General features: G+C 36.2%; 1 protein-coding gene across 10 annotated transcripts in view; it reads right to left on the bottom strand.

Annotated features, from left to right (window-relative positions):
• ryr3 (ryanodine receptor 3) overlaps window positions 1-18,826 on the bottom strand; it is a 138,410-nt gene extending 119,584 nt beyond the window's left edge. For 4 of the 10 annotated variants that reach the window (XM_015053910.1, XM_015053943.1, XM_015053958.1 and 1 more), the window contains exons 1-2: window positions 18,618-18,825; window positions 1,703-1,822 (exon numbers count right to left, since the gene is read on the bottom strand). In XM_015053910.1, the coding sequence (XP_014909396.1) occupies window positions 1,703-1,822; window positions 18,618-18,665 (168 nt within the window). In that variant the 5' untranslated portion in view covers window positions 18,666-18,825. Of the gene's footprint in view, window positions 1-1,702; window positions 1,823-18,617 lie in introns of all 10 variants that reach the window. The other 6 variants (XM_015053891.1, XM_015053916.1, XM_015053934.1 and 3 more) reach the window with 2 other exon arrangements.
• Between the last annotated feature and the right edge of the window lie 1,154 nt (window positions 18,827-19,980).

Below are 19,980 nucleotides of genomic sequence, written 5' to 3'. Positions count from 1 at the left end.
ATATATATATATATATATATATATATATGAAAATAAATGAAGAAAAATCCAGAAAACATAAATTACTCACTAGAAGCTGGGAGCAAAAACAGATCAGATCTGACAAACTGATAGGAGAGAAGCTAAAAAGTAACACAAGTGTAAACAATTAAACTGAACAAGCAGGACAGCCAGGAAGTGACACACATAGCAATTTACTTTCAAAATAAAACACAATAATTAAAAGAAAACTAAATTTCTGCAGAAAGTCATTTTTAACCTTTTGGGATGTAAAAGTTAGACTTTAGATCCAACTTAAATCCATTAGCTTCAGCATAGTTAGTTCAATTAATTTTATCTTTGCTTACTTGTGTTGCAGCAAACAGCATTAAAACTGGCCAGATTTTGTATTTTGGGAATTTGTGTCTTTCAAAATAACATAAAGAAATATACTAGTAACATTTCTCTAGCAATTTCTAAGCATTCTTGTGTCCAAAACATGCACATTTATCACAAAAAAAAAGAAAAAAAGAAGCTTCAGCTTTCCTCAACATGTTTTCAGGCTTCTAAATAAATTTACAAAATGAATTCAAAACCCACTTAGAGCTCCTTTTGTTTTGTGGCGCCTCTAAATCCTGCCGAACGTGTCGGAGTGCACACAGCTCATAAAGAGCGTGTTGGCGGCAGAGAGATTTATGATCATGAGATTATCACCCGACATGTAAAGATGGTGTGCGCAGATTCCTGCTGGACAGGAAACATGCCGTCGTAGAAATGCAACACAAACGTCTCCGGAGAGGGATTGTTATGGAGCTAAATTGGTGCCATAAAGTTTGATTAAAAGAAGAAAAAAAAAGTTTGAAACTGAAAAGATGTTTAACCTTTTTGGGGGTTTCAAAGTGATTTTTAATTTTGTACTTTGTTGTCTTTGCTGTAATATTTATTTTAGTTGTGGTGAAGATTTGAGAAAAAAGCAGCAATTATTGGGGAGAGAGGAATGTTAATAAAGTTCAGATAGAAACCAAGAATTTAGAAAAGTATAACTGCTTCATTTGCATTTAACATATGACGACATATTGTTGTAGATAGAAAAAATAAAAAGTAGGAGTAAATTCCTGCCAAAACATTCAGAAATTTTGAGATTGACTTTTGAGATTGAATTTTGAGATTGACACTTGACTTAATTTCTGACTTTCAAAACTTAAAAATCTGCTAGAAACAACTTGGATATTTTCAAATTAATCTCACGAATTTTCTAGAAAAAATTTGGAAATTTCTGAGTTTCAAAAGTCAAAAATTTTCAACTTTTTAAGCGATTTTCTCATTTTTCCCTCTTTCTGTGATACCCCAGTATGCAGTCATGTTTACTGAGTTGTGGTGAAGGTTTCAAAAGAAAAAAGAGTCAATTATTGGAAAAAAAAAACCCCTTTGATTTGCATGATGGCATGATAACCGGAAATCTATAATTACTTTTTTCTTGCTTTAGAACAAACTTTATGGCCCCAATGTAGCTCCATATTGTCTCCTGAGCTACATTTAAATATGAACTTTTTTGAAACTGCATAGGAGAAAACTGACGTTCTCAGATTCTGTATTAAACTTTTCAAAGTGAAATTCTACTGCTGCAATAAAACAGGACTCTCACACATTTTCTCCTGCTTCTATTGATGACATTTCTCTATGAAATCATCTACGTTGACACAAAGCTGTGCGCCGTTCCCACCTTGGCTTCAGAGGTGGGTTCCAAGTAACACAGGCGGTTCCCGAGTCCCTCCGCGGCCAGGCAGAACTTGCGATGCTCCTTCTGGATGGTGGCCACGCTCTGGAGCACCACCTCATCGTCCTGCAGGGAGAGACAGGAGTGTTACTGCCAATAATGTTCCGGTAGCGACCGAACGGAGAGAAACAACATGCCTCCCTGACCGAGAAGGTAGAAAAGTATGACAACTAATTCATCTTGCATTTAATGCCCGACGATGGCAGCTGAGGGTCATTGTAGGTAGAAAAAATAAAAAAAGGTGGAGTACGTTTCCAGCAAAACACTCAAAGATTTTGAGATTAATCTCAGAAACTTTGTAGAAAGTTTCTAGATTTAAACATTTCTGAGTTTCAAAACTTGAAAATTTGCCAGAAACAACTTGGACATTTCTGACTTTCAAAAGTCAAACATTTTTAAATTTTTAAACGATTTCCTTCTTTCTTTCTGTCTACAATGGCAGTGAAGGTTTAAAAAAAAAATCCTTCAAAACTTGAAAATTTGCTTGAAACGACTTGGAAATTTTCATATTAATCTCAAACAAATTCTAGAAAAACTTGGAAATTTCTGACTTTCAAAAGTCAAAAATGTGCTAGAAATCCTGTAAATTTTGAGATTTATCTCAGAAAATTTCTAGAAAAGACTTGGAAATCTTTAGATTAATCTCGGAAATTTTCCAGAAAAAATTGGAAATTCCTGACTTTCAAAAGTCAAAAATTTTGGACTTTTTAAGTGATTTTCTCCTCCTGTTTTCAATCTACGATGACCCTGGCATGCCGTCACATTTACTGAGTCGCGGGAATGGTTTCAGAAAAAAACTTCAAAATTCAAAAATTTGCTGGAAACAACTTGGAAATTTACATTTTCTAGAAAAAACTTGGATTTTTTTACTTTCAAAAGTCAAAAATTTTGGACCTTTTAAGTGATTTTCTCCTTTTTTCTGCCTACAGCAGCCCTACTCCTCCGTCATATTTACTTATTTGTGGTGAGAAGAAAAATAGAGATAATTATTGGACAGAAAACTCCTTTAATTTGCATTATTTGTGGGATGACAACCACAAATCTGTAATTACATTCATAGCAACAAATGCACCAGTGGAAAAGACGTAAATTAATCAATAACAGAAAATTATTTCTAAGACCCCGAGGGGAAGAAGAAAACCTCGACTCAATCAGTCCAGCCAACAATTGAACATCTGTTTCTGTCGGCTGCAGCGGGTCAGGCTCTACTAAGCAACCAGCACACATCCTTATTGATTTTGTTCGTGTGTGTGTGTGTGAGTGTGTGTGTCTAAAGCCAACTTACATCCCACATTAATCTCAGTTAAGGGTTGCCATGGCAGAAACGGCGATAAATGCTCCTGAAAATGTTTAAAATAGCGGCTGAATTAGAAGTGAATGCAAAATTTAAATATTTTTGGTTTGATTTAGAAAATTTAAACAAGAGGGAAGTGAACAAGTGTGCAGAACCGGTTTGTTGTTTCAGGATGCAGAAACTTAACCCAGTCAGCTGAGTGACCAAAGGCTTCACACTTCATTAAAATCGAGTAAATAAATCTCTTTCTATTTGGCTGTTTGGCATTCTGGAGGCCTTATGACCCAGCAGGCTCTGGCACCATTACTCAACAAATTGTCTTCATGCCTGCATGTGAACCAGCTCCAGGTTTTTACATATAAAGACATGAGACGGGCCGTTTGGCTTATAAATAGTTTCAAGATTTCAGAATAAAATGTCACATAATTCATCTGAAAACCTTCCAACTAGTGCAGTTTTCTTTCTCACTTGTTTTGTAATATTCGCTGTTTGTTTTTCAAAATTTTCAATTCAAATTTACTAAATTTGAACATAAATAACGATTGAAACATCCTATGCAGATCAGACGTAAGACTTAGATCAGGGGTGTACAAACTTTCTGTTGAGTTAAAAACACTGAAAAAAAATAAATAAAATGAAGCAAATAAAGTAGACTGATTTTATTTTTGTTTGTTTTTGTAGGAAAGGGATGTTACTTATAAAGTGTAAAAATAATTTTGTACATTTGCTGTGTTAAAAGATGAATTTTTACACAGTTATAATTACAGGATTTCTCTCAAAATGGCTGCTATGGTTAGCCAAGTTCAAGAAATAAAATAAAAGTTGATTTGGGTGCAGCAACGTTTAGAGAAAATCTCTGGATAGACGAGTACTTTGTGTTGTACTTAGGGAAATTATGTGAGTTTTACCCTGATTAAAAACAAAAAGCTTTGATAAACAAATCTGTGTCAGTCCTGAACTGTAGTTTGGGCCCAAAACAAATCAGTCCCTGATATAAGAACATGATTTTAAAGTATCTACAAAATTTAAACCTTTTCACTGGAGTTCAGCGCAACAGTTTTAGCTCAAAGCATATTTGTGCAATATAATGGCCTAATCAAAGTCTAGATGTAAAACCAATTGAGGATCAGTGATTAAGGTTCACAGACTCTCTTAATCAAATCTGAAACTATTTTACAAAGAATTAAGGAAATTTAAAATTTAGCAACATGCAAAACTTGAAGTGATAAAACTTTGAAGTTCTAGATCAGGGTGTCAAACTCATTTTCGTTTTGGGCCAAATCCAGATCATGAACGCTCTTAAAGGGCCGGTTGTGCCAAAATGTATTGATAAAACCTGATCACAAACTGTTAAAATATCAATGAATCCTTAAAATTAAATATTATTGCTGAACATCTTTTAGTCCCTCGAGGATTTTTTGATTCTTTATGTGATTTCTGTCATTAAAAATCAAAGTGTTTGTGGTACTAATATGGAAATATTTGTGTTTATTTATGGTGGTAAATGTGACTTTTTATTCCTTGTTGTTTAGATCATGGGCTATAATCTGACATCAATTAAAGCTGAGGCAGCTGTTTAGTACAAGTAAAAAAGTTTTTGACAATTTTTGAGAAAAATCAGAAATAAACTCCAAAACACAGATGTCAAACTCAAGGCCCGTGGGCCAAATCCGGCCCACTGCAGCTTTTTATGTGGCCCTGAAGATTCTAGACTAAACACTAAATGTGATTAAATCAAATCAATGCAGTTTTTATCTGTTTACTGCCAAATTATATCAATCAGTCCCTCCAGTTTCTTGGGAATTATTGTGGAAATTCACACAAAATCAACAAATTGAGCTAAAAGTTGGAGATTATTGCAGATTTTTCTCAATTGTCAAAATCTTTCTGACTTGTACTAAACAGCTGCCTCAGCTTTAATTGATGTCAGATTATAGTCCATAATCTATACAGCAAGTAATAAAGAGTCACATTTACTGTCATAAATAAGCGCAAATATTTTCAAATTAGAACCACAAACAGAGGAGCTGAGAAGATGTTCAATAATATTTAATTTCAAGGATTCACTGATATTTTAACAGTTTGTGATCAGGTTTTATCAGTACATTCTGGCACAACCGCCCCTTTAAGAGCATTCATGATCTTGATTTGGTCCAAAATGACAATGAGTTTGACATCCTGATCTACAGGATAAAGAAACACTGAAAACACTTTAAAATGTTCATTTTCTCTACCTGTGTTTCCATTGGCCATAAAATTGCACAAATTTGAATTACTAAATAAATTTGCTTAATGAAAACATGATAATTTTGAAAAACTCATGTTTTTGATCAAAGGATTTTACGCTAGCATGAGCATTAGCATGACTGCTAGTATTTTTATACATATCTCAGTACTAATTTCTTGATAACCAGCTTATTCACATGTGACTTCAATTGCATTTCTTATTTAACGGAAACACAGTAATTGTGAAATTATGTTTTTACAACATCAGCAGAATATCGACAAAGTTTTGTGAACATTTATAATATAAACTTCAAGCAGAAGTGTTCAGTCTGACTCCAAACGCTTTACTTCAACTTAAACTCCCGGCTTTGGATGCTAACTTCAGACTCAACTAAGTTGCATCTTGCAACATCTACAAGACAAAAAAAAAAACTAGAAACTTTTTAAATTGTGTTTATGAGTTTAGACCGAACGCTGTCTAGACCGAAGGAGGACGAGGGAGCAGAAATGGCCGACGTAGTGGCCAATAAATAGAATCATATTTGACAGATTTTTCACGGGTCTTATCACCAATAAAAAAAGGTTCGGGTTCTAATGAAGCGGGCATGTGTGGCTGACATTTTGAGACAGTTTCTGCCTCTGCACTCCTGACTTGGTCCCAAGCCAGAGAATCTGTAGACGCTGAGGCACAGCGATCTTTGCGACAGCACAGTGACCATCTGCTAGACAGCTAGACAGATAAGAAGCAGCTTCATTACTATGTATAGGGATCTGGTAGGAGGAGGTAAGTGAGGGCTGGGTGGATGTGTGCAGAGGGGGGAACTTGACCCTGGCCTCTCCCTCCCGTCTCCAACATGTCTGCACCAATATCAGTGTTATAACACGGCGAGAACAGGAAAATATGCTGCTTTCTTTCGCAACCGTTTGGTTTCTCTTGGCGCTTTTGGGAGGGTTGACCCTCCAGAAGAAACCATGAGTATTTCTCATCCCGTTTGTTCTTCCCGTTCAGTCTTTGTGCTAGATAACCGGCGTGTGTGTGACAGCAGCAGGTGTGTGTGTGTGTGTGTGTGTGAGACCTGATGCATCCACCAAACGAAACCCGAGATCTCTCCCGATGCTCCTGCGTGCCAAATAAACTCCTACAATTCACCCGCCGCTGCCACCAATGTGAACTTGAGAAAAGTTGAATCTGTTGCTGCTATTTTGACGCACTTGCTTCTCGAGCAACGCTTGTTGAGTTTTTATGAAGGGGGGAAAAAAGGACAGAAGACGACTTGAAATCCAAATTAATTAGAGGAATTCCAGAAAATTTGTCTCCTTGTTCACACCATCTTCGAGTGTAATCTGTTTAAACTGGTCTGGGTTGACGGGAGTCATGTTTCTCATAAATGTCAGGCGGGGTGCTAAGTATACGGACTGAGCTGGGTGTTTTTAGTGAAGCTTTGCTAACAACATTTAGAGAGAAGCAGATACTGTGTAGATGTGTGAAAACAAGAGCAGGATACTCTACATCAGAGCCGCAAATTTAGTTACAGGAAGGACTTTCTCTGCTTGAGGAGAGAAATCAACTTAGGTTGGAAAAAATGAGTATTTACACTAATTAAACTTAAAACATAACACATTAATGTTATATTATTGTTAACCCTGTATGGTCGGGGGTTTAATTTTTAATTTATTCTTATATTTTCACCTTAAAAACTACTTACTTTGCCTTTTTGGTGATGTTATTTTCAGCACAACCTCAGCTTTGTGATTTTACAGTGTTTGTTTCATTTTAGCAAAATGCATTTTCACAATGGACCAAAAAACGCATGAAAAAACCCAAACAAAAACCAACTTAGGTTGTAAAAAAATAATATTTAAACAAATTAAGCTTTAAAAATAACACATTAATGCTACATTATTGTTAAATTGACGTTTTGAGTTCAAACTCAGTCAGACTAAACGGAGAGAATCTGTGAACATTAGCTTTCAGAGTGTCAATTGGGTTAGCGATTTGACTAGGCCACTCTAAAACTTGAATATCCTGTAATCTGTGTCTGCAAGTTTTAAAATCCCAAAAGCCACTTTTGCTTTCAGTTCAGCTAACTAAAAGTTAAGATTTTTTTTAAAAAAACAAACAGCTTATATATTCCTGCAGTAGGAAATTTGTTGTAATTTATTGTTGTTCAACAAGAAAAAATATTATATATAATAAAATATATTTTAAAATACTTTCATGCACTTTTACTCTCATTCTGTTTTGTGAATTTAATCCAATTAAGCCAGAAAATACTAAAAAACTGCTACAACCTGGATTTGTTTTGTATTTTTATCTAAAAAATATTAAATGGTTCCTTGTTATTTTATTCAAAAAGTCTCTTGCAGCTCTGCAGCTGCAGGTTGCAGACCCTGGAAATAAATCATTCAGACTGTCTTCTTGCAGGTTTTTTGCAGGTCACCCTGTACTGAACATTTCTGACTACAAGTTAAAGGAATACAAAGACATTTGTAGCATTTAAAAAGTCAAATTGTCACAAAAGACTAAACATACAGCTCTGGAAAAAAAAATAAGAGACCACTTAAAAAGTTCAGTTTCTCTGATTTTACTTTTTATAGGTTTATATCTGAGTGAAATGAACATTGTTCTTTTATTCTATGAACTACTGACAACATGTCTCTGAAATTACAAGCAAAATATTTAGTTTTTATTTGCAGAAAATGAGAAATGGTTAAAGATATGTCCTTTTCTCTTGTCCTATCACCTGTTTCTTACAATACATCTGTATTCCCTGACAGTTCCCTGCAGTGGCTAATAAAGTATTCTCTCAGTAAAATGCTCAGAGAAAACGTTAACTTGTCATTCCTAACAGAATAATGTTGGTTCCAATCGGCAGAGCCGCCATCGTGTGGCGTGCTTCAGTCTGCTGCTTTAAAACATCAATAAATGGAGGAAAGTGAAGAAAATCAGAGCTCAAAAACTGAGTTCACTGCAGTGAAAGTGTTATAAGGAACTCTATCAAGTTAGTAAAAATAAAACTACAACAGAAAATGCAATTATCTGAAAATTATTTCAAATAGGAAACAAAATCTGATGTTTTTTTTTTACTGCAAGGTTTAGAGCACCTATTGACAAAGTATCGAGCCGCTCTGACCAAAATTGTCTACATCAATCGACAAAAACCCAAACCCGATCGCAGTGAAAAGCAAACTTCATCATCTTTGAGAAAATCCAACAAGTTATCACAGTAAAAAAAACAAAACAAAACAAAAAAACAGAAATAAATCCCCACAAGTCTTTACAGAGTTTACAAAGCAGATAAATGATTTCAAAACAATTTTTCCCACAAAAATGGGCTTTGTGGAGTCTCTCTAGGACACCGAATAAGTAAGAATCAGCAGAGCACAAGAGTTCTTTACAGATAAGACTTTCTATATATGCATTATATCATTGGCAACACAAACAAAAAAGATAAAGTGAGTTTTTGACTTTTAAAAAAGTAAAAAAAAACTCACTTTATCTTTTTTTTTCTAAACACTTTCTGCTCCAGGATTGAGAAACAATTAAAACATCTTTAGATAACAGATAGCATTATTTAATCTGCCTTTTCAAATGTTCCTCCAACATGTTTCACCCACAATATTTTTGCTTCAGCTGCAAAATCCCTGCTCAGTAGATTGAAAGCCAATATTTTCCCATTATAATTTTAGAGTTCAATTATATGTTGAAAATTAGCAACTGTAAACAAATTTCTCATCATAGGTACTTAGTTTTTTTTTACATCAATGCATACATACATCACATTTTCATGCAGTTTGCCAACAGAGCCATTTTTCTCTGCTCTGCTTATCTATCATACCTTGGATGGATGCATCTAATATGCAGCCAGGATCATCCTTTATGCACAAACATATAAGCATAAATTATTTGTGTAGGTGTATGTATAAGTACAAGTGCATAAATGCATAGGTCAAGATGAATAATGCATTACACATTAGGCTACATGTTAGAAAACATAAATTATATTCCGCTGCCAGGCTGCCTCCTGTGTGGCGTCCGCCTAGCAAATTGGATTTTCTGGTCTTACTTTGCATGCATATTGCCTTTAAATAATGAAAGCCTCCACGCATGCAGGAGCAACTCATCCAGCTAACCAGAAAGAAACAATTGAGTGAGTTTCTGTTTCATCGTTCATCACCACAGGGCAGCAGAAACGCTGCGTGAAGCGGCTCGACGAGTTGTTTATGTCTGAGAAGCGAAAAAGAGCCACGATCAGGAGAAGTTAAGACATCGACCAACGTAAAGCCAAGCAACTAGCCGTTAGCGCTGTTCGTGTTTCACACTTTATGTGCTGCACAATTACCTCCTCAGAAAATGCATCACTTAGTACGCAGGTGTCAAACTCGAGGCCCGTGGGCCAGATCCGGCCCGCCTCAGCTTTTTATGTGGCCCTCTAGATTCTAGACTAAACACTAAGTGTGACTCTGTCACAATTACAAATTTTGATGGTCAATAAACTGTTCCAGTAGTTATTGTGATAAACTATAATATTGTTGTTTTGAGACCATTTTTAAATAATATAACGGTAATGAAAAAATATTAATGCAAGAGCACATTCTCAAACTTCAGTAAACTTTAAATTCTAACGATCAATTCTAATTGATCGTTTAAATTATGCAGGACTGGATGGAGTTGCGTTAGCTTAGCATTTCCCCGCTGGAAAAGGGGTGACTTAAGTTTGCCTCATGGGATATTTGGATTTAACACTGGAAGACATTTAAAATATCCAAAATAAATAAACAAAACAACAAATAAAATTAATCCTAAAGTCTTTGTAAACAAAATTGTCCTTCAAAATAAGGGCTGGTTGAGATCAAAACACCAAACAGAACATTTTTATTCTCCAGTTTTTGGAACAAAGAGAGAAAAAGAGATAAACGATGAATCATGCCAATGGAAATTATAGTTAGTTTTAATTTATCACGCAATTAGTTGATTTATTGATTACTGTGACAGACCTAACTAAGTTATCTTAAATATTATGTTATCAAATTAATGCAGTTTTTATCTATTTACTACCAAATTATATCAATCAGTCCCTCCAGTTTCTAGAGAAATTCACACAAAATCAACAAATTTCCCAAAAATTGTCAAAAAATTTCCTATTTGTACTAAACAGCTGCATCAGCCTTAATTGATGTCAGATTATAGTCCGTGATCTATACAGAGAAGTAATAAAAAGTCACATTTATCATCATAAATAAACTAAAATATTTCCAAATTAGAACCACAAACACTTTGATTTTTATTCCAAAAATCACAAAATCCTGGAGGAACTGAATAGACGTTCAATAATATTATTTAATTTTAAGGATTTATTAATATTTTAACAGTTTGTGATCAGGTTTGATCAATATATCCTGGTACAACCAGCCCTTTAAGATCATTCATGATCTGGATTTGGCCCAAAATGAGTTTGACACCCCTGCTTTAGTAGTAACTTAGTAAATAAAGAAAAGACGCAGGATGAAATGTTTCATGAAGGGAAACCTTACATTTCTACCTCAGCATATTCTGGAGCAGCTAAGTCAGAGCATCTGAAAAACTGAGCTGAGTTACTCTCTCCCACACGTCACCACAACTCAAAGTATCCTCCTTGTACTATTTCGTCTGTTGTTGTATGTATTATTTACTAGCAGTCAGTATCTTACTCACAAAAAGAAACAGTCTGTTAATTTATGGTTTGGAGAATAAAAAGGAAATACTCATGTGAGTGAAACTAACTTTAATTCCATCTGAAATAGTAATTTACTGATCCGAATTTAGGTTTTGTCTACCTCAAATTGTTTTTAAATGATTTCTATCGGAGTCAAGGCTAACCTGGTCAGCCATTTTGCAAAAATCCCTGCTGTTTTCAAGTGCATGGCTGATGTATTATGTCGTCAATCTTACAATGTGTTTGTAGCCAGCAGCTAGCATCCCAGTATAGATGCACAGAGCTGAAACAGGAATCAGTAAATATTTCTGCAAGGTCCGAAACAGGAAAATAACTTGTTTTTATTTTTGTTCACTCTGTACAAAACCGCAATGAAACACATCCGACCCAAATGATCAATAAGTCGTATAAAAACAAAGAGGAAAGTTGATAACATTAGCCTAGCATTTTTGGATATTTGAGTTACATGAAAACATAATTACCAGGAGCCAGAGATGAAATTAGTGTAGCTGTATGTGTTGAGTAGAGGTTAAAACAGCTTTCTTAACCAAATTAGCCCATTTTGAAGCAGCGCATTGAGACTATTGCCCAAAAACTCAACATGTAACAAAATATTTAAACTGAAAGACAAATCTGCTAACTCATGAGTGGATGTCAGCAGTACTACATGGCTTCTGGTTTTTAAACATGCAGGTAGCATACTGACTGTTCATCACTACTCCACACAGCCCCACTTCAAGCCAATCCAAAAGTAGGAAGAAAAAATAAAGACAAATAAAAATCAATTCAGCTCCAGCAAAGCCGTAAGCTCTCTCGGGATCCTGTAAAATTATTTTCATGAGATCATGCAAATGTATGAAAAACTACTAACAACTCAAAGTTTGAAAATAAAAAAGACTGATCAATAATGCAAACCAACCAACAGAAACCAGCATTTCTTTTACTCTCTATTGAATACTGAAGGAAGCCCAGCCACTGACTTTCTTGTTACCTGCTACATTTATATTTAATAACTGTGAAAATACAAAAAGAGTTTACAGACAATAATTCAAACAGTGTATCATAGTGGAAGCGCTAAATGTGTCATAAAAGGTCATGTTATTAGTAATTAGCTCTTCCTGCAGTATTTAAATGGAAACTGAAAAGAGAAAAATGTCGTCACCGCTCCTTCATGTTTTATAGGTAGGGAGTTACGTAACCGAAATCCAAATATCCCATGAGGCAAACTTAAGTCACCCCTTTTCCAGCGGGTGAAATGCTAAGCTAACGCAACTCCATCCAGTCCTGCATAATTTAAACGACCAATTAATGGGATCTCCTCCATTACACCCCTGACATTTCATTTACAAATTAAAGTAAAAGTTGTTGCGTTGAACCCAGCTGGAGTTAAATCATGTGTTTCTGTGACTGATGGCGCCGGCGGCCGCCTCCCTGTCCTTCATTGCAGATGACTGAGAGCACACACTGGTTCTCCGCCAGCCTGGCCTGCTAAATCAATACAGAGGAAATCCTTCACATTTCATTTGGGTCCAGCTGGGAGAGCTTCACCTGATGGTTTAGGACACATCCACAAGAGAGGCAAACTTTGCAAGGACATCAGCGAGTGACACGGAGGAAATGCAGCGTACTGGAATAATGATGCAGTGACTCACACAGGAAGTTTCCTTTTTTTCTTTCTAAAATGTCTGCTGTCCATTCAAGAGTCTTTCTTATATCTAAGAGTGTCTTTCCAGACTTCCAGATAAAATAATCTGTCAATATTCTATAAAATAATAATAATAATTTCTAAAGTTTGTTATACAGCAGGGGTGTCAGACTCATTTCGTTTTGGGCCAATTCCAGAAGGGCCGGCTGTGCCAGAGTGTATTGATAAAACCTGCTCACAGACTGTTAAAATATCAATGAATCCTTAAAACTGAATAGTATTGAACATCTTTCCAGTTCCTCGAGAATTTTGTGATTCTTTTTGTGATTTTTTGCAATAAAAATCAAAGTGCTTGTGGTTCTAATCTGAAAATATTTGCGCTCATTTATTATGGTAAATGTGACTTTTTATTCCTTGCTGTTTAGATCATGGACTATAATCTGACATCAATTAAAGCTGAGGCAGCTGTTTAGCACAAGAAAGAAAGTTTTTGACAATTTTTGAGAAAAATCAGAAATAAACTCCCAGTTTTTAAGCTCAATTTGTTGATTTTGCATGAATTTCCACGATAATTCTCAAGAAACTGGAGGGACTGATTGATATAATTTGGCAGTAAACAGATAAAAACTGCACTGATTTGATTGATAACATGATATTTAATCACACTTAGTGTTTAGTCTAGAATCTAGAGGACCAACTAAAAAGCTATGGTGTGCCAGATTTGGCCCACGGGCCTTGAGTTTGACACACATGTTATATAATATATTTTACTTTTAAAAAGTGATCAGAAGCTTTTTGTATGACAGAGGCACGTCCCTCTTTGCAACTCTTAATATCTATCAATTTTTATAACTCAGAAAAACGCCACAGGAATATAATTACTTGCATAAATGTATCCATATTTACAGCCCGTCACGGTTGCTAGGTGACGGCCAGGCTTGGCTGGCGTTGCTAGGTAACGGTGCCAGTGGAACTTGTACTTTTTCACCAACATAAAGGAATTACTGATTAAAAACAAGCTCCTATTTCTTGTTGAACTGTTACTTTTTAGTTAGTTTTGTCTTATTTACAGTAAGCAGAACTAATACTTGGTTAAATGTTGTTTTTGCAGTGGAGATGCCAGTTATTTACATATAAACTGGTTGTTTATGAGGAAAAAAAACTATTTTTCTTACCTTTGAACCTTAACTGGAATAATTTGTATGTATCAGATGAATTTAAATGAGTTATTTTTAGCTATAAACATCCCAAGTGGCTGTGGCATAAAATAGAAAGAACTCCAAATGTTTATTGATAAACATGGTAGAGGATCTGTGATGCTGTGGGTTTGGTCTCCTATTGACACATTGTTGGAATGCAAAGCATTTCTAGGAAATTATGCCATTATTAATAACTGGATTATTAAACGATTTTTGAAGCAGATAATGATTAAAAACACTGCACTATAATTTAAGCAAGTTATAATCCAACTCATTTTTATTTATTTTGTTTATTTCTTGTCCCATAAATCATGAAGAATAAAATAAATAATCTCTTGAACCCACTACCAATCCTGAAATAGTCAAAGTCAGTTCTACTTCTTTATTTTTTTCAGCATTTCAAGATTTTAAAGGAATGCAGTGGGTTTAAAGTGGATAAGTCAAAGGGTGAAATCCATCAATTTTCTATGATGGATTTCATTGTAAGGAGCATTTTATAAGTTAAAGAGCACTTAAACCTGCCTACAACTGTCACTTTTAATTTAAAATCCCCCAAACATCTGTCAACTTTTTAAACCTGTCTATTACCAGACACACTAAGCTTCAGAAAATTTTGTATATTACTCAGTGGTTACATTTAAATGCTACTTCATCCCCATAAAAATGGTGTTTAAGTGTTTCGAGTCTTGTGCTATCATTGCTAAAGCAGCTCCCCTTGGTGTGGTTTAGTGCCAGGCCAGCAGAGCTGTATGTGCTTGGGAAGCATCGTCTTAAAAAAGGCTAAATTTAAACCCCCAGAGTCTCCGGCTTGGTATGCACAAGGCTTCCAGAACAACATAAACTCCAAATAAGCCCAGCAGAGAAGCTGCTGCCGCCGCCATACGAGCGTCAATCACCTGCGTTTGAGAAAAGGTGCAACTCACCTGCCCTGCTGCAGGCAAAAAGGACTTTCAGTCGTCTTATGTATTGGTACAAAAAAAAAAATAAACTCAACTTGGCTGAGTAGGAGAACATGAGTCAGGTTTTTCTGGCGTGTGACTTTTGCAGAATACAAAAAAAGATTATAAATATTTCACTAGTTGAAATGTATTTTTATATTTTTTCTCAACTGTTTTCTCCAGTCAGTTTAATTATCTTGATGCCAAAAGCGTCAGGAATTAAACTGTGTTACATTTTAACTTTTAAATCTTCCAAAAAGAAACAAGCCTGTGACTAAACGGGTTTAGATTAGATGGCGAAGAAAGTTCTGTTTGTTTGTTCCTCTTGTGGTTGGCGGTATTACTCAAAAGAAGAGCTGTGGCATGACCCAACTTAGACGTTTGGGATTCAGTCTGGATCTGGATCAACATCTGAACCAGTTCAGACACAGACTCTATTCTCGTTTTTGGTTTTTTATTCTTGTCGAAGATAAAAGAATGATAAAATACAGATAGTTCTGATAAACATCTCAGATGGTGAATTTAGCAGCTTTGGCTTGGCATCAGTTTTTTAGAAATTTACTGTCAGAAGAAAAACAACTAAATATTTACAAATCCAACCTTGTTTTTACCTGGTAAAACCGATTGAAATTGTCTCCACAGCTGTAAACAAAACAACTGTGACTAGTTGGTTTCTAGAGCATTCTTCTTTCAGGACTTCCTGTAAAATCCCATTTCTCCCAGCTCTAAGAAGCTCAGGGAAAGACCGCCCTCCCCCTCTGACTCCGCCGCTCTCAAATCGCTGTTGTCATCAGATAAGCAGGATGCCAGTGTGACAGTAGAATCTGAGAGGCGTAGGTCAGCATATCACTGGCATCACAAATAGTAGGAGCTGTTAAGAACAAGGTCCCAATCTGCTTCCGACAGCTCAGCCCGGCCTTCAGGCTGCTTACAGCACATGTGTCAAACTCGAGGCGCGTGGGCCAAATCCGGCCCGCCACAGCTTTTTATGTGGCCCTCTAGATTTTAGACTAAAAACTAAGTGAGCTTAAATATTGTTATCAGTCAAATCAATGCAGTTTTTATCTGTTTACTGCCAAATTGTATCAATCAGTCCCTCCAGTTTCTTGAGAATTATCATGGAAATCAACAAATCCCCACACCTTTAGCACTAATACATAATTGGGAGTTTAGTGCAGATTTTTCTCAAAAATTGTCAAAAACTTTTGGTAACACTTTATTTGAAGGGGTGTACACAAAGCTAACGTGACACTGTCATAAACATGACATAACACCAGTTATGAATCAGTCTTCATGAATGTTTATGACTGTTGTCGTAAACATTTGGTAAATAATGACACTTTTAATGCAACAGGCATTACCGCAGTTCGACTACAGCTCTCTATCATATATATCGCACATTCCTATTCGTAAGTCACACAAATGAAGCGTGTGTTGTTGTTCAGGATGCAACCCCAAATGTATGGAGCCAATGGAGGCACAAATGGCAACACCTCAAACAGTTTTTGCTTATATAACATTAATTTTGGTTGTTAGATTTGAAAGAAAAAGGGGGAAGCTTGTAAACCTGAGAGCACCATCTGAACTGTGAAGTACAGAGTCCAAGGGGATTTATGCACTTCACAAAAAATAATGTTAATGTGCAAATACTGAAGCAACATCTCAAGATGTTATCTAGGATTCAGTTTCAAGAAGGAATCGGCCAAAATTGCCACAAACTATTCCAAGAACTATGACTTGGTGTAACCCAAGTCATCCAGTTAAAAGGTCATACTATGAAATGCTAAAGAAATGTATGTCCAGTTCTGAATTTAAAGAGTTAAAAACATTCACCAAAACAAAAAAATATCTCTCTCATTATTTATGTAAATAACCAAAAACATGAATTTTTTGGTCTGATTTAACTTCAGATCATCTCTGAAATCTGGTTCACTTCTCAAAGTCTGTGTGGGAATAACTATTAACTGACTGAATCAGAAATAAAGAAAAAGGGTCAACTACCCCGCCACAGAGAGCCACTGCTAGCATTTAGCATGTAGATCTGAGTGAATCTTCATCAGCGCAGACAAAGGATCTGCATAGCATAGCATATATGTTGAACTTATATAAATTTCGTAACAGTAGCACCTCTTTGAGATGTTTATATGAGCAAATATGAGTTGCAGTGCTCATATAACAGAATATAAAGAAGTAATGGCAGCCTGGCTTAGCTAGAAATCACACCACGTTATTGGTTTAAATCTGAATATCTTAACACTTCATGGCAACATAAAAACAATCCAGTAAAATATCTGAATGTTACTGTTTCTAATCACCAATTTGATGATTGGTTGTTTCAATCTGGGAAGCTGTCAGTGTTCACCAGGCAGGTCCAATGTTTGACGCCACTACACTGAATATCTAAAAATAAATCTAAAACATTCAAAACAAAAACTATCAATGCCTTCAAATCCTATTTTCAAGTAACTGGTACACTTCAGCAAAGGTAAATCAACTGCTTGAATGACAAGGAACATCAAGAAAATTGGTACAACTGCAAAAGAGCACAGAAAAACTGAGTTGAACAAAGAGTGAAATTTATTTTCTGATCTGAAGATTCAAGCAGCGTCGCAAAAACAAACCACAAATTCTGGGGAAATGCCTCAACAACTGATATGACCAAGATACTTTCCAATCATAATATTGGTCCTTTCACAGTAACAATCAGTATGTGACTAAGGTAATTAGCATCTTAGCGTATCTTAGCTACTGCAGAAAGAAAATTAAATTATTTTTCTTCATGGTAACATTTTGGTAGCAACAACCGTTTATTTAAGTTGAGCTTTATTTCCCAATGTGACCAAAAATGCTTTAAGATTTGGCATTTTTATGACTTGTATGCAAAACAAAGTCTCCAAATGATTAAAAATTCGTGTATTTTTAGGTATGAAAAAAATCAATCACTTTTATTTTCAAATTGATTGAACAGTTTAGGAAAAATTAGCTACAACTTCCTAGATTTGTATGGTTGTTCAATTAATCGTTTTTGTCACTTTGGGTGTTTCAGGTGCTTGTAATTAATACAGTTTTATAGAAATAGCTTCAATGAAGCTCAACTTAAAGATCTAGATAGTGTGAGCATTTGTACTGCATCATTTTAATAAACCAAAAAGCAAATTAGTGCACACTTTGGATCTGAGATATGAAAATTGGACTAAATGCACATGATTTCCAACTAAATATCAAGACTATCTGCTGACTCCTGACAATATCGCTCTTCATGCAGCACCAAAATAATAACGTTTTCTGGAGCAAGCGAGAATAATATGTGCTCTGTCAGGGCACCACTATATCTGTTCCCACCACACCAACACACAAGCTGTCATATCATTTACAATACCGCACAGAGAGGGACACTGTAATCAATCTGCGCCAAACAACTAAAATAGTCACCGCGGAGGGCGGTTTGCGTGTAAGGACAACTTAGGTCTGAAACTCTTCTCCCCGAGGAGGTGAATGCGTCCATAAAAAGTCAAAGCAGCGGAGATAAACCTGACGTATTACTCGATCCACCTGGTCGTGGATTTTAACGCGATCAGATTAATTATTTCGCCCTTGCACCTGCGGATTGGATCGTCCCCACAGCCTGAGCGCTGCCGACAGGTGCGCCGTGACCGCGGGGGCGCAGCGTGCAACCTGCGGCAACTTCCACACTCATCAATTGTGCAGACGCACCAGCGACACTGACGATGCAATGCAAGAACTTCCGCAGAAATACACTTTGGATGATTTGTAGTGTTGATGGGACTCGGAAACGATTCAGTCTGCTTGAAACGATGAAATATTAATTATTTCTCTCTCCCTTTTATTATTATTTTACTTACAGTTCTCAAGAACTGGATCTCATCCTCCCCTTCTCCGCCCTCAGCCATGGCTGTGAAGGAGCCTCCTCAGACTCTGGAAGCCACCGCTGACTGCCGGCAGAAACGCAAGCTGAGCCTTTCAAGCCGATATTAGCATAGAACTCATCCACAGCCATATAGGGCAGCCCGAGCGAGCCCCCCTCCTCTCCTTTTACAACCCCTCACTCCTCCACGAACCTTATACCCCCTCCTCTTCCTCGCTGCACCCAGCAGCAGTGCGGAGCAGTGCGAGCCGGGGAAGCAGGGGACGAGTTACAGAGGGAGGGTGATGCTGCTGCTGCTGCCGGAGCTGATGATGGTTACTGTGATTAAATGTTTGCAGCTTTTTTATCAAACCATGACGCATTCTGTTGAGTAGCAGCAGCGGGTGAAGTTATGAATAGAGGGTTTGCAGGGAAACGTGTTAACAGGTGCATCCTAGTCAATTAGAACATAATTAAAAAGGTTTATATCAGTAATTCCATTACAAATGTGCGCTAAACTTTGTCAATATTCCTGCTAATGTTTCCAATAAATAAGAGTCGCGAAAAAAATCTCGCGTGATTAAGTTTGTTCACGCAGGTCATTAAAAACACTTCCTCCTACCACTTCCTGTCGTCTTGTTCGTCGCTTCCGCCAGTAGCAACATCCGGTTGTTGATCATATTTAGATATTTCGAAATGTACTTACAGGAGCAGTTTTATTTTTACATTAGTAATATTTTTATAAAGTATCGCTACTCTTGAATAGAAAAAAAATGACACACAGGCACACCTACAGTTTATGTTGAAGTGAGACTTCCTGTTTGTTCACAAGCTTTGTTTTTCTAATATTTTCTACCGGCTGACCCTGCTGTGTGCCATTTGGCACCGGAAATACTTCACCCGGTTCTATTTGCCTTAGTTTAATAGTTTTTAATGATTTGTAAAAGAGTTGCCTGAATCTGTTATTTTAAAGTACCAGAATTTCAGCGTAGCTTTACGTTTTCAGTCTGTCTGATTACGTCATTTGTAAATATTACATCAGATACTTTTTTTACTTTTACTTGAGTCGTTTCTTTAAGGAGTACTAGTCTTAACAGAGTACAACTTTTGAGAACTCTACTTTCTTCTGATTCGGCTAATCACTCGTGAGAACAACTGGTTATCTGGTTGTCCAGCAGAAAATCACTGATAGCATATAGAGGAAGAATAAACATCTAAAAGTTGGACTTTGAGAGAATGCCATTACATTAATTGAGAGTTAAGTGAAAGGAAAAAGGCGCAGATAGCAATACTGTTGATCCATATCAAGCTGAAAGTCACTGCAACCGTGAACCAATTAACTTTAGAACTTTTCATCTTTA

Source organism: Poecilia latipinna, unplaced genomic scaffold (assembly GCF_001443285.1).
Source record: "Poecilia latipinna isolate Pla-1442-1.1 unplaced genomic scaffold, P_latipinna-1.0 Scaffold55, whole genome shotgun sequence".
Lineage (NCBI taxonomy): Eukaryota > Metazoa > Chordata > Actinopteri > Cyprinodontiformes > Poeciliidae > Poecilia > Poecilia latipinna.
This window is presented reverse-complemented; position numbering and strand designations above follow the sequence as displayed.